The 15,851-nt window shown below is 35.8% G+C and overlaps 1 protein-coding gene across 1 annotated transcript; it reads left to right on the forward strand.

Moving 5' to 3' along the window:
* Nucleotides 1-14,554: 14,554 nt before the first annotated feature.
* Nucleotides 14,555-14,989, forward strand: LOC121267218 (uncharacterized mitochondrial protein AtMg00310-like). The gene has a single exon (XM_041171068.1). It carries the CDS (start codon nucleotides 14,555-14,557, stop codon nucleotides 14,987-14,989), a length of 435 nt encoding a protein of 144 aa, XP_041027002.1.
* Nucleotides 14,990-15,851: the final 862 nt, after the last annotated feature.

The following is a 15,851-nucleotide window of genomic DNA, read 5'->3' on the forward strand; positions in this document are numbered from 1 at the left end:
TGGCTCAAATCCACAAACAAATTTAAGGCGGGTTGACTCTCTTGGTATGCTTCTTGAGTAGAAGAATCTTCTTCTTCTTCATTTGTCCTTCCGCCTGAGGGATAACATCATATATATTTCTTGGAGAATATTTTTGAACTACTCGCCATTGAGTAACGCATATGTAATTTCATTACCCGTTCTTCAAACCATCTCGGGAACTCCTCTTCATGTTTTTGGTTTATATCATTTACTCCTAGTTCCTTGAGCACATTAATATGATCACTGAAATTGATGATTACCACAAATATTTTATATTTTGTATTTTTTTAAAATTAATGAGGCAATTTAAATTAAGAAAAAGTTATAACTTACTTCAAGTAGTTCTCTATCTCAGGGCAATTGTTCAGCACGTAGCACTGATTTTTCTCGAACTCTCTTCCACACAAGTCATAACCACGCACTGCACCAATTGGACGAACTTGTTGGGAAAACACAGAAAATATATTCCATTGTCTTTCTCAATCAACGTCAAAGTTTCTTTCTGGCTGATCAAACCGAGTGTCAACTCCATGGAAATATTTGGAACAGAAGGTATGCCACTCATCGTCAATATATACTTCTGCAATTGATCCTTCTGGACGGGCCTTGTTTCCCACTGTACGTTTCAACTTTCCAAGAAATCGTTCAATGGGATACATCCATCTATATTGAACTGATCCTGCAAGTCGAGCCTCACGTGCCAAATGAATGGCTAGGTGAACCATGACATCGAAGAATGACGGTGGATAAATACTTTCTAGCTTACACAATATTATGACAATTTCTCGTTCCATTCGATCCAAAGCTTCTACATTCAACGTCCTAGCACATAAGTCTTTAAAAAATGCACCCAACTCAGTCAAAGCCACGCGCACATCTCTGGTCAAGTATCCACGGATACCAATAGGCAAGATACGCTGTAAGAAAACATGACAATCATGACTTTTTAATCCAGTTATTTTCCAATCATTTGTTCTCACACACCTTGTTAGATTCGAGGCATAACCGTCCGGTAATTTGATCTTCATTAGCCACTCACAAAATGTAACCCTTTCATTCCTTAATTAAGTATTTAAGTATTATTAAATCTTAACTATTTATATTTTAATTTAAAGATTTAGTAGTATTTTAATTTGAATATTAATTTTATTAATTTATCTTTAAGTATTTAAGTATTATTAAATCTTAACTATTTCTATTTTAATTTAAAGATTTAGTAGTATTTTAATTTTAATATTAATTTTATTAATTTATCTTTAAGTATTTAAGTATTATTAAATCTTAACTATTTCTATTTTAATTTAAAGATTTAGTAGTATTTTAATTTGAATATTAATTTTATTAATTTATGTTTAAGTATTTAAGTATTATTAAATCTTAACTATTTCTATTTTAATTTAAATATTTAGTAGTACTTTAATTTGAATATTAATTTTATTTATTTAGAATTAACAATATTAAATGGTAGTTGGTCCTAATTATTTGTGATTTAGTAGTACATATAATTTATAACTATCCCAAACCTAACGTATTCTGTATACGTTATTGATGTAATGTCATTATCCGTTCGAACGATGAGAACCTATATTCGAACAAAATGAATACGTTCGAACGGTAATCCTAACCCGTTCGAACGTATTCATTCCAGATTCCAGTCGTCTTCAACAAGGCCGAAAACTCCATTAATTACAAACTCTTAACAAACACAAACAACAATCTCAAAGCATACAACTTTCTAACATTGCAAAATATTAAGTTCAAACCATACATTTTTATTTCAAAATAAATACCTGAATTTTTGAAGATGAAAAGGAAATAATCCGAGAATAATCCGAGAATAATCACAAACTATCCTACAAGTAATAATTCGAGAATAATAGAGTGAGATGAACAATTTTTTTGAGCTTAAGGGCTAGTTTGAGAAAGAATACCTATGATATGCGAAGGGGTAATCTTCGGGCGACCACACGGAGCGACAGCGTAGGAGGAGAGAAACAGAATTGTGAGGTTCTGTCGTGTTTTTGAAGAACATTTCATGTTCGAATGGTTATTTACTAACCGTTCGAACGTGAAAATATTAAGCGGGAGAAAATTCCCTCCTAATTTTCACGTTCGAACGTAACAAAAGTATGTTCGAACGTTATTGATTTATTACTGCTCGAAAATTAACCGTTCGAACTTTAATTTCTAACTGTTCAAACGATATTGTAAATGTTTATTTATATATTTTTTTTCATTATACCTTTTGAATAAAAGAACAACATTAATATATATAGACATATTAGATGATACTATAGTTTAATTGGCGGGATATTTTCCCACCACTGCAATAATCCGTTCGAACTATAACAAATTACGTTCGAACGGTAATCCAGCTGTCTTTAATTGGCGGGATGTTTTCCCGCCATTTGCCTTGTCCGTTCGAATGTTTTCTTTACGTTCAAACGTTAACATATGTGTTCGAATGGTTTACGAGTACCGTTCGAACACATATCCTTTATGTTTAAATATAACTTTTTTCATCATTAAATGAAAAGTACTATAACATCATATGTATTAGTTATATATACTATCATATATAATGTAATATATACTATCATATATATAGTAATCTATACTAAATATATAGTATATATAGTAATATATATTATCATATATGTAGTGACCTATACTATCATATATATTATTAAGATCATATGTATTAGTAATATATACTCACATATATATAGCCTCAAATATACTAAGGTCACATAATAAAGTGTAGAGAAATTTATAAGATGATAGTATATTAGTAAGCTATACTCTATATATATATATGTTGTATAATATCATATATAACTTTAGTAGGTAAAGTATAATGGAATATATAATATGACATATATTAGTTAAGTATAAACTCATACCATATAACACTACATGCTATTATATGGTACTATATATATATTAATATCTCATATATAACACTTTGATAGTAAAGTTACTATATATATATATATATATATTAATATCTCATATATAACACTTTGATAGTAAAGTATTATGATATATTACTATTATACTATAAAAAAATATTTTATAAGTTATTATGCTTTCATTTAAAGTATTCTACTATCATAATATATATTATAATATTACGTATATATTACAGTATATATAATCTACTATAATAGTATATATATTATAACAATTTATAGGAATATAAATATAGTATACATTTAATATATTTTTTAATAAACTTACAAAACTTCTGTTTGAACTTGAAATAGTAACGGTCGAACGGTTTTATATTAACGTTCGAACTTTAACTATTAACGTTCGAACGGTTATGCACGTATAAGTTATCGCAGGCAGCAATTTCTCTCATGCCGCCGTCTCCACCGTTTGAAAAAGCGAGAAAACATTTGAACGCACTACATTCACCGCCGTCTGCCGTCGTGATCAGCACATACGTCAATCACTTTTCCTCCCAAGTAAAGGTATGTATTTTCAAACTCATTTTACCGTTTATTTTATAATTTTATGGTTTTATTTGTTTTTTTTAAATTACATTTTTTCATCAATAATTACCGTAGAACATCATAAATCTATCGTAGGATGTTTAGAAATGAAGAGTACTTTGTTTTTAGTCGAAGAAACCACGGAATCGATTAATTTTTGAGTATTTTCATGGCCACTGAGTTGACTCAGCCATGGCCGAGTTAGATCTGTTTTACGTTCGAACGGTATTAACCAGTCCGTTCGAACGGGTAAACCTGTACGTTCGAACTTGATCGACATGTTCGAACGTTATTAATTGTCCGTTCGACCATATATTTAGACGTTCGAACGCTAATTATTAAATTCATTCCATTAACATTTTATTAGCTTATTAAATTGTTTTCATCGTTTAATTGATTATATGTTCTATCAATTAATTTATTAAATTGCTATTAGTATATAATTTTATAAATCTTTTAGTCGTAATTAGATTTTATCACTAATCTTGAATGTATATTTTATTTTTGAAATTTCAGGATCATAATAATGTCTTATCGGGGCCGTAAACGTGGTAGATCAGGAGAACCTTCCATCCAAACAGTTCGAGAGCGGACCGTTTTACTTGAGCGAGAGGTAAAACTGTCTGATTTTGTCGCTCTTATATGGGAGGGTCATTCCCTCCCATCAGTATTCAATGATCGTGGTTGGGCACCAATCTTAGATCAGGGAGAAGAATGAATGGAGCTCGTTTCCTTCATTGAGATCGTTACTGAGTTCTATAAAGAGCTCGGTGCTGCTAGCCCAGACGATGGAGGGGCATATAGGATCTGTGTCCGAGGAGCTCCTGTTATATTTTTAGCAGACGGACTCGTTGCATATCTGGGTATTCCTAGGCTTCTTGATGCCTATCCAAACCTACCGCCTAGAGAGTCTGGTCCTTCAGGTGATGCAGCTATGTCTCAGGACGAGGGACTAGATTACACAGATGAGATCGATACACTTGCTGATCACGAGGTTAGAGACTTGATTGTTGGTCCAGATGCTCCAGTGTACAATGGCTCCAAGAGTATTAGGCAGGCAGATTTATCTTCTTTCTTCAAGATTATGAATTTGATCATTGCCAATAATATTGACCCACGGCAGCACAAGACCGAGGTCGGCATGGATCGAGCGAGATTTATGATACGGGTCGCTCGTGGCATCCCGATCGACCTCGTTGGTTATATATTTGAGAGAATTCGATCAGAGGCACGGTTCATTACGACAAATATACTTCCGTTTGGGATCCTCATCACTCGATTTTTGGTACATGCCGGGGTTGTGTCCGAACCTGTCGAGCGTTCCCGATTTCTGATGGCACCGATCAACAGCACCACCCTATCACGGAGCACGGGACACTCTAGATTTCGTTTTCGTGGGGCTGTTCCTGACAGAGCTGAGATTCAGAGAGATGCGCAGCCGGGAGATACTGGAGTATCAGCTGGTGAGACATCTACACAGGCTGAGACATCACGCACATATATTCGCGAGGAGATGGCTGACATATTGCGTGCTGAGATCAGCGTACACACATCAGTAGTGATTGATGCAGTGCATACTGCCATGTCTGAGTTGCGTACAGAGATTATGGCTACCGTCTCTGGGTTACGTACAGAGGTTAATGAGTTACGTACAACGATTAATGCCAATAATGCAACTCAGGTCACAGTTAGTACTCGACTGACACAGGTAGAGACACAATTAGCTGCAGTCGAGGATGTGTGTAGAGACCTCGCATCACAATAGTTTTTATCTTTCATTTATATTTTCTTTTGTTGTAATTATGAACAATATATATGGCATTTTGATAATTTGCTTTATTTGGTTGATTAATATATATGTGGTTGATAATATTTATTTAACTAAAAATCTTATTTAACGTAAAAGAAATTATTAAAATATTTTAAAATTAATTACATAAAATTAATTAATGAATTTGTATATATGATATATATTTTTTATATTTTGAGTTTCGTACCGAGATTAATGTTATACATTCGAATGTATACATGTGGTGCTTGAATATGTTCTAACTAAATATATTCCGTTCGAACGGTTTAGAAACCTTCCCGCCAGGATTTACCACCAAACATTTTCCGTTCGAACACAACAAATTCTCGTTCGAACGTTTTTGAACTTTCCCCGCCATAATAAAGTAATTATCTGCCAAATTTTACTGTTCGAACGTATTTTTTCACTTTCGAACGGGAAAAATTTTTTGAGACGATTTAATTCGTCACAGAAAATACTGTTCGAACGGTTATTTTGACGTTCGAACGATTTTCTAAATTCATCGATTTTTTGGGATGAAATTTAAATTTCGTCTCAAAAAATGACTTTTAGGGATGAAAAAAATTTCGTCCCTAAATAAATTCGTCCCAAAATCTCAAATTTGTTATAGTGAGCCCCACGACGATTAAAATGTTTTCTCAATAATGATTTTATTTAACTACTTAAAACGGATTTTGTAATCAATCAATGTGATCATACCACTTCATAAAAAATACTATAATTTTTTTTTATTTGTTTCAAATTTTATATAACTATTCTCTAGTTAAAATAATACATAATACTTCTACTGTCATGCTACAGTGTAAAAGCAAGTTTTATATTCTCCAATTAGGTAATGAAACATAAGATTGATTTTCTAAATATTGCAATGGATTATTTTTATAAGAAATTTAAAATAAAATAAATCAGAACCACCCCACTGGTGGTCCCACATTGAGGAGGAAGCAAACCACCCCATTTGAGGCAACATCCACCTCGGCAGGATGTCCAAATAGATATAGACGTAATATATATGCCATTCTCTTATCTTTAAAATGAATAATCAAATTTGGCTAATATGGCAGTTAGAACCCTCAACAGTTAGAGTCATTAGTCTCATGACTAAGGAAAAGTCTCCCAATGTGATTTTCCTTACGGAAACCAAGTGCAACAAGAAGAGAATGGAGTGTATAAGGTTGAAACTTAAGTTTGATTACTGCCTTGTCATTGAGAGTATTAGCAGTAGTGGTGGATTGGCTCTTTTGTGGAATGAGGCTTTGACAGTTCAGATTTCTAGCTATTCAAGATGGCATATTAGTGCATGGACTTTTTAGGGGCAGCATGGCAGTCCTTGGTTGTTTACGGATTTTTATGGCCATCCTGATGTCTCCAAAAGAGCTAGTAGCTGGGATTTGCTTAAAGATTTAAAACCAAAAAATGACTCCCTTTGGCTGTGTATGGGAGACTTTTGGCTGTGTATGGGAGACTTTAATGAAATCAGCTGCCAAATTGAGAAGTGGGGAGCTGCTTTGAGACCTTTCAAACAGATGGAAATTTTTAGAGAAGCTTTAGAGTTTGTGACCTGAGTGAAATTCATACAAGGGGCTCAAGATTCACTTGGTTGAATAATAGAACTAATGGAGGATTTACTAAAGAGAAACTTGATAGAGCTGTTGCTAATTCCACCTGGTACCAACTGTTTATAAGCTCTATTTGTTCTGTATTACCTACTATAAAATTATATCAAAGTCCCCTCCTCTTAGAAATTTCTACCAAGTCTGGGATTGAACTCAATCTTCGGATGGGATGCAGGTTGGCAGCTTCATGAGGGACGCTTGGACACTATGAAAGGTGCATGGAAGTTGGGGTCCAGAAGTGATATTAGTTGCTCATCATTCAAAGGAAGGTTGCAAAGATGCAAGCAAGCTATTATGAAGTGGAAATCCTTCTCCCTGTGAAATAAATAGAACTTTGTTAAGAGAAAAATAAAGGCTATTGTTGACTTGCAAGAATCTAAAACAGGAGAGAATCCAAGGCCTATTCAAAATTTACAAAATGAAGTGGAGCTTTACCTTGAAGAGGAAGAACTAAAGTGGAAACAGAGGGCCAAACAGACTTTGTTGCATCAAGGGGACAGGAATACTCAGTATTACCACAACTATGCTAATCAGAGAAAGTCTAGTAATTCCATAAAAGCAGTGGAGGATAGTCATGGCCATCTTGTAACTGATAAAAATCTTGATAGGAGAGACTTTTACAGGTTACTTCTCTTACCTATTCTCCTCTACTAATCCATCTGATTTCTCTACTTGTGTTTCTGGTTTGATAGCTCCTGTGACAGCAGAAATAAATTCGAAGTTTTTGAGTGAATTTACAACAATGGAAGTTAAGGATGCAGTGTTTCAAATGACCCCCCCCCCCCTCCCCCCTTAGCTCACCTGGCCCAGATGGATTTTCTGCTCATTTTTATCAAGAAAACTGGTCTATTATTGGTGATGAGGTGTGTCTGTATGTACAGAAAGTTCTGCAACATGGTTGGTCTTTGCATGACACATTCATCACTCTGATACCAAAGGTTAAGCAGCCTAAGAAGGTGACTGATTTCAGTCCCATCAATTTGTGTTATGTGCTATACAAGATTGTGTCCAAAGTTCTTGTTAACATGTTAAAAAGAATCCTGCCTGAGATCATTTCACCAAATCAAAGTGCATTTGTGCTTGGGCGACTGATCACTGATAACATCCTAGCAGCCTATGAAGTTATTCACTCTATGAACACCAAAATGCATGGAAAGTCAGTCTTCATGGCACTCAAACTTGACATGAGCAAAACCTATGATCGCATGGAATGAAATTTCTTGAACAAGTCATGCATAGGCTGGGATTTGATAAAAGATGGATCTCCCTTATTATGAGCTGCATTAAATCAGTCTTTTATTCCATACTAATCAATGGAGAACCATTTGCTTCATTCATCCCCTCCAGAGGACTTAGACAAGGAGACCCCCCTTTCTCTTTACTTATTTATTCTATACTCAGAAGTCTTGACCTCTCTACTGAATTATGCAGAAGTTGTGGGAAGCATTTCAGGTGTACCAATTGGGAACAACAATCTTTTCATCAATCACTTATTGTTTGCTGATGAAAGTCTGCTATTTTGTAAGGCAAATTCTCTTAAATGGAGTTGTGTTCTTCATTTGCTGAAAATTTATGAAAAACCTTGGGACAAATGCTTAATAAAGAGAAAACTTCTTTATTTTTTAGTTGAAACACTCCAGCTGATGTCCAAAGTAATATCTTGCAGATTACTGGTATTAAGTCCTCGGGGTCTTTTAAGAATATTTAGGACTTCCTACTGTTATTGGTAGAGCAAAAGCTACGGCATTTCACTATCTTTTGGACAAGATTTGGAACAAAATTACAAATTGGAAAACTAAAGTACTGCCAGCAACAAGTAAAGAGATTCTCATGAAAGTTGTCCTCCAAGCAATTCCTACTTACACTATGGGAATTTTCTTGCTTCCTGACTCCATTGTGCAGAAGTTGAATAGAAAGTTGAAGCAATTTTGGTGGGACTATAATGATGATCACTCAAAGATTCAATGGGTGAACTGGAACCGATTGGGTGCTTCAAATGAGTATGGTGGGACTTCAAAAGTTTTAATTTAGCTATGCTTTCCAAAATAAAGCTTGAGAATTTCAATCATTGTGACTTCTTACCTACAAGAAATCTTTAAAGCAAATTATTTTTTCCTCGAGATGATTTCTTGAAGGCAAGGCTAGGATCAAGACCATCTTACGTGTGGAGAAGTATCATGGCAAGGAAGAAGTTACTGGAAGATGGCTTATACTAGAGAATTAGAAATGACAAGAAGGGGAGGATTTGGAAAGATAGGTGGCTACCAACCCCTTATAGTCATAGCATTAAATCTTCCAATTTAGCTCTTGGAGAGGAGGCAAAAGTTGCAATACTGATTGATCTTGATTTAAAATGGTGGAATGAATAGCTATTGAACCAGACTTTCACACCTCAGGAAATTCATCAGATACTTAAAATCCCCATCAGTTCAAGAGGCAAAGATGATAAACTAGTTTGGTTCTATTCTAACAATGGCCATTTTTCTATTAAGAGTGCATACCATCTTCATAGGGAGCTTGTCACCAGGATTAATGCAAGTACTTTAGTAGGAAGAAGTAATTCTAGTTTTTGGAAATCTATTTGGAAACTAAATGTCCCCAATATTGTCAAAATGTTTATTTGGAAAGTATGTAGAGATGTCACTCCCACCTATTCTAATCTCTGCAAAAAGGAAGATTATGGAAGATGACATATGCCCTTTTTGTAATTCTTTGGTAGAAACAGTGGAACCCGTATGGAATTGTGTGGCTTCACAAGATGTATGGAGTATATGGTGTAAAAAAGTCCAAAAAATGTCTTTCTAAAGCTATAGTTTTGCATTAATTTGGAGTAAGCTAGTTCAAAAACTGAATAAGGAGGAATATTTGGATATGGCTGCTATGATCACAAGACTCATTTGGTTGAGGTGGAACTCATTTCTTCATGGCAAAGAGTTTCATCCTCCTAGTTATTTGATCAATAAAACAAAAGAGGACTATAATATGTTTCAAGTGGCTCAAGAGAGGAAGCCCTCATCAGGCAATCCCATTACTCAGACCTCTGTGTGGTTGAAGCCCCATGTAGACTGGTTTAAAGTGAATTGGGATGCATCATGTGATCAAGTCAGAGGCAGGGTTGGTATTAGCGTGATAATAAGGGATACCATGGGCCAAGTCATAGGCTGCTATCGTGACTCTAGATCTCTCTGTTTGTTGAGTCCTTTACGACTGAATTAATAGCACTGCAAGTGGCAGTGAATTTTTGTAGGGATGTGGAGATCAACAGGTTTATGTTAGAAGGAGACTCTTTGCAAGTGGTCAAAGTGCCTACAGAATGAGATGCAGGATATGAGCTCAGCTGGTTTGATTATGGAAGACACCAAATTGCTACTCAACTCATTTGCTCAATGGTTGAAGGCTAGCAAATGAAGCAGCACACCATCTGGCTAAATATGCTCTTAATCATAGAGAAGTCGTGTTAGATGTTGAAGTTATTCTTGACTATATTAAGTCTATTGTTCTACAAGAAGCTTTGTAATATTTGGTTGAGTAATAAAACATATTTCTTTCAAAAAAAAAAAAAAAATTGCCCAACAAACTAAAAGAAGAAAATCTCAATCCGCAGCACTACATATTTTTATGCAAAAAAAAAAACAGCTAATATTAATGGTGAAAATTAAACTCTAATAAATGCAGATCAAACTGCGTACTAAACCTGCAAATTTCTTAGATTCGAGACAAAACTTAGCATGTGCTTTACGTATAGGTAAAGTTACTTATATATGTGGTAAATGTTGAATGTATTTGTTTCCGGTAAAAGTCAACTAAGAATAAATAAAAATCGAAGTTCTTTACGCATATATCTCAATCATTATCAAGATACAGGTCTCAAATGTCTCGTACTAAATAGCTATAGTGACATTTTTAAGTATAAATTCTCGCATAATCAGCTTGTTGCTTTCACCAGACATAGTCATAGGAAATAAAAATAAAAGTTTAAAAAAATAAAATAATAAATAAACACATTATGGTCAACATCTTAACATTAAACCATTCGGGTAACTTGTCAGTAAGAGTATACAATAATACGAGGGCCCAAATCAACCGAAGCTGACGATAAGTATGACTTTTTGGACCAGCAATGAGCCCACCTCCCAAGCTCCGTAAGCGTTTCCTCACCTGGCCCATTTAAGTAAAATACAACATTTACACAAGCATGCAGCAATTCTTACCAGGGACCGACCTGAAAACCGAAAACATGTGCTCAGACAGAGATTGAATCCAAGTGACTTAAGAGTTAAGACTGTGCATGCCAACAGTATAAAATCCAGCTTATATAGTAAGCAGCCGATAACGGGGAAAAAATTATTTGAAACAATAATAGAACAAAAAAAAGGCATCCATCAGAAGTCGCACCAGGGTAGCCTTGATGACCACCCGATTCGGCCACCCTGTGGTGTGACAACCCAAGGAAAAGAATGGATCACGAGACTTTCTTACAAATTGTTATAAACTCACAAGGTAGAACTCACTCTTAAAAACTAGCTTACAAGAGAATGGTGATTAGGGGCTTATAAACCACCAACCAATCACATATTTAGTCGATGCGGGATCGTAACAACCACCATGCTCCGCAGCCAACATCCACAGCAGTCCCAGCGCTCACACCGATTGGCTCTGCGCTTGGTTTTTCCTAGTCTCGAACGAACACTGCTATGCTGGCATCACCCCCCGTGCCGTATGATTGCAACCGCGCAAACATGGACTACATACGTGGAGTGACTCTGATACCATTTATTATGAACCCACTAGATAGAACTCACCCTTGGAAACCGACTTACGAGGGAAGGGTGCCTAGGGGCTTATAAACTACTAACCAATCCCATACTTAGTCGATGTGGGATCGTAACATAAACTTTGGACCATAAAGGTCATGGGTTGGGCTAGATTCCTAGGCTCAAGATTCCATAATGATCCTCAGGTAAGTTTAATGTAACAACCCAATCCTAAAATTAGGTCATAAAATAAGTTTTATGTATGTTTATATTATTATTAAAAAAAATTATTATTATTAGTATTATTATACTATTATCATTTTATCAAATTTATGTCATTAATAAGTTGTTGATTTTAATTTGAAATAACCGGTGGGCTTGGGAACCCGCAGGGAATTCGAGCACTCCATGATTTAGTTAGGAGTGAAGTTTCCTTTATATTTTTTCTTATTGCAACAAAGTTGACAGTTAGGAAAATGGAGAGTGTTAAGAGGAAGCTGGGTCTTGAGGGATGATTTGCAGTTGATCGTATAGCAAGGAGTGGTGGACTGGCTCTACTTCGGAAAGAAGATGTGAACAAGCAGGTTCTTAACTTTTCTAGATTTCATATTCATGCATGTGTAAAGAGGGGTGTAGATGATTGGTTCTTAATGGGGGTTCTATGGCAACCCTGAGGTGGCTAGAAGACAAGAATCATGGTCCCTCTTGAGGAGACTAAAAGTTACTCACCCTAAGGCTTGGCTTGTTTTTGGGGATTTCAATGAGGTGTTATCAATTAGGAAAAAAGTGGTGGTAGAGAAAGAACTAAGAAGCAAATGATTGATTTTAGACATGTTCTGGATGATTGTGCCTTATCTGATATGGGATATCATGGCTCAGAATACACTTGGTGTAATGGGCGAGAGTCTCATTATAGAATCAGTGAAAGAATTGATAGATTCTTAACAAATGACAGTTGGTCAAATATGTTCCCCATAGGAATGGTTAAGCATGGAATTGCTGCCCATTCAGATCACATTCCAATTATTTTGGAAGTTAATGGAGAAGGTTTTTTATAGAGGGGGAAAGAGACCATTTAGATTTGAAGCTATATGGATAGGAAATAAAGAATGTGAGAAAGTGATTTCTGATTCTTGGCAGGTTCATGTAGGAGCATATGATATGAATGGAATTATGGAAAAGATCCCTAGATGTAGTGAAAAGTTGAAGTGTGGAATAAAAGTACTTTTGGGAAAGTTCATCTGAATATAAAGAAGGCAAGACTTAATCTAAAGCATACTCATAATGAAGATCCTCAAAATCATAATGTGAATTTGCAAAAGGAGGCTAGAGGGGAGTTGCATCAATGGTTGGAGATGTAACAGATCATGTGGAGACAAAGATCAAAAGCCTTATGGCTTAAGGAAGGGGATCTTAATACCAAATGCTTTCACAGGAAAGCTTCCCAATGGAAGAAGAAAAACTTTATTAATGGAGTACAAGCTGGGGGAGGGGAATTGGCATGTTAAGGAAGGAAGGGACCAGATTATTGTGGAGTACTTCAAAGCTTTGTTCATTGCCCCTAATCAGAGAGGGAATGTGGACTTTCTGGATGGCCTAAAAGGAAGAGTAACAAAAGAGATGAACCAGGTGCTGTCCTAGAGGTTCATAGAAGCAGATATAAATGAGGCTCTCAAGCAAATGAATCCAACTAAAGCACCATGTCCTGATGGGATGGCTCCTATTTTTTATTAGAAGTATTGGCATATAGTGGGAAGATCAATGTCCACTACTGCTCTCAATACTGGTCAATTTCCTTAGTCCATAAATCATACTTTTATAACTTTGATCCCAAAGAAAAAGAAGTATAGTCCCATAAGCCTTTGTAATGTGATTTATAAGCTAATCTCTAAAGTAGTTGCTAATAGGCTTAAGGGTATTCTACCTCATGTTATTTCATTGTCTCAAATTACTTTTGTTACTGGTCATCTATTCACTGACAATATACTTGTAGCACATGAGATCATTCATTTTTTGAGGAAGAAAAGAAAGGGTAAAGAGGGGTCATGTCTCTTAAACTGGACATAAGCAAAGCCTATGATAGAGTTTGTTGGTCTTTCCTTGAGTCCATTATGATTAAGATGGGTTTTAGAAGAAATTGGGTTGATTTGATTATGACTTGTGTAAGCACCATTTCTTTCTCTGTCCTAATAAATGGTGAGCCTTAAGGTCCCATTATTCCCTCTAGAGGGCTTAGGCAGGGGATCCTTTATCTCCATACTTGTTTTTACTTTGCTCTAAAGGCCTTATCTATTTGCTTCAACAAGCTACAGCTGAACAACAACTCAAAGGCATTGAAATATGTAGAGGGGCTCCTCGAATTAAACATCTGCTCTTTGTGTTTTTTTGTTTTGCAAGGCTAATATGCAGAAAAATCTGAGGATGCAACATTTACTTGAGGTGTACGAGCAAGCATCTGGACAATAGGTCAATAGAACAAAGACAACAATGGTATTCAACAGAAATGTTTCAACTATCCAACAAGAAGGCCTTCTAGCTCGGTGGGGAGTCCAGCAACATCAACAGTATGATAAATATCTGGGATTACCACCTGTTGTTGGGCGTGCAAAACATCAAATCCTTCTTTAGATCAAACATAGAGTCTGGAAGAAATTGAAGTGCTGGAAAGAGAAACTACTGTCACGAGGAGGAAATGAGATTTTGATAAAGGCTGTAGCTATGTCCATCCCTAACTATAATATGAGCTACTTTCAGTTACCACATGGGTTTTGTAAGGAGTTGGAAAGAATGATGGCTAAGTTTTGGTGGGGATAGAAGAATGAGGAGAACAAAATACATTGGGTTGGTTGGAGGAAAATGCGTGACTCTAAGACAGATGGAGGCATGGGATTTAAAGATCTAAAGCTCTTTAATATGGCCCTTCTTGCAAAAAAAGGCTGGAGTATTATGAATGAGGAGTCCACCCTATTGCATAAAATTTACAAAACCAAACACTTCCCCAATACAGAGTTTTTGAATGCAAAATTGGGTTATTCCCCCTCGTATGCATGGAGAGGTATATGGGAAGCCAAGAAAAGTCTGAAGATGGGCTGCAGATGGAGGGTGGGGAAAGGAAGTGAGATAAATCTTTGGACTGATTACTGGGTTCCTAACCATAGACAACTGAAACATAGTGTTCATGAGGTAGAGCTGGATGTTAGTCAAAAAGTTGAGTCACTTATTGATACGAATACTCGATGGTGGCATGTTGAGAAGGTGAACCAGCTGCTTCCAGCAACTGTTGCAGCATAGGTGTTCAGAATCTTAATCAGTCCAGGTGATAATCTTGACAAGTTAATATGGAAACTAGAGAAGAGTGGTGTTTATAGTGTGAAGAGTGCTTACAAAAATTTTAGATCTTTGGAGAAGGATGCTAGGCAAGCCGAGTCTTCTAATGCAGCAGAAAAGAAGTGCTTTTGGAAAGAGCTATGGAAATTAAACCTTCCTAAGAAGATAAAGGTTTTTGCATGGAGAGCTTGTAAAAATGGTCTCCCTACAAGAGTTAACTTGAAGAAAAGACAGATTTTAAGGATGACTCGTGCTTTTTGTGGAACTGGAGTTGAGGATGTGTTACATGCTTTATGTATATGTCCCAGGCTGAGACAATGTTGGGAGAGCCAAGAGTTATAGGTGCATCTTGAAGCAAATTGTACAGGCTTTCATGATCTTGTTAGACATGTCCATGCTAATAGTAGTAATCAAGAAGTGGAGAAAGTCTTACTAATGGGCTTGGGGTTTTGGTATAGTCGAAATTAGAAATTGTTTGAAAATGAAGATGTTCAGCTTGCTATAGCAGCTCAAAATGCTCTGGCATTATTGACTACAAAGTGAGTAAGTGTGTGGACAAGAAGCTTAAAGGAACTTGGTTGCCTCCTCCATTTGGATCTCTAAAGCTTAATGTGGATGGTGCTATATTTCATGATCAATAAAGATTGGGAATTGGTATTATCCTTATAAATGAGAAGGGAGGTGCTATTTGCAGCTAGCAAGATGGAGATTGATGTCATTGACCCTATTGAAATAGAATTGTTAGCCATCTTACGAGATCCACAACTTTTTATACATTGGGGCATAACAAACTTGGTGATTGAGAGTGTGATGGGAACCAAGATGG

This window comes from Juglans microcarpa x Juglans regia, chromosome 5S, assembly GCF_004785595.1.
Source record: "Juglans microcarpa x Juglans regia isolate MS1-56 chromosome 5S, Jm3101_v1.0, whole genome shotgun sequence".
NCBI lineage: Eukaryota > Viridiplantae > Streptophyta > Magnoliopsida > Fagales > Juglandaceae > Juglans > Juglans microcarpa x Juglans regia.

Coding starts and splice junctions, on each gene's coding strand:
- LOC121267218 (XM_041171068.1), top strand. CDS start 14,555: ATGCGTGACTCTAAGACAGATGGAGGCATGGGATTTAAAGATCTAAAG.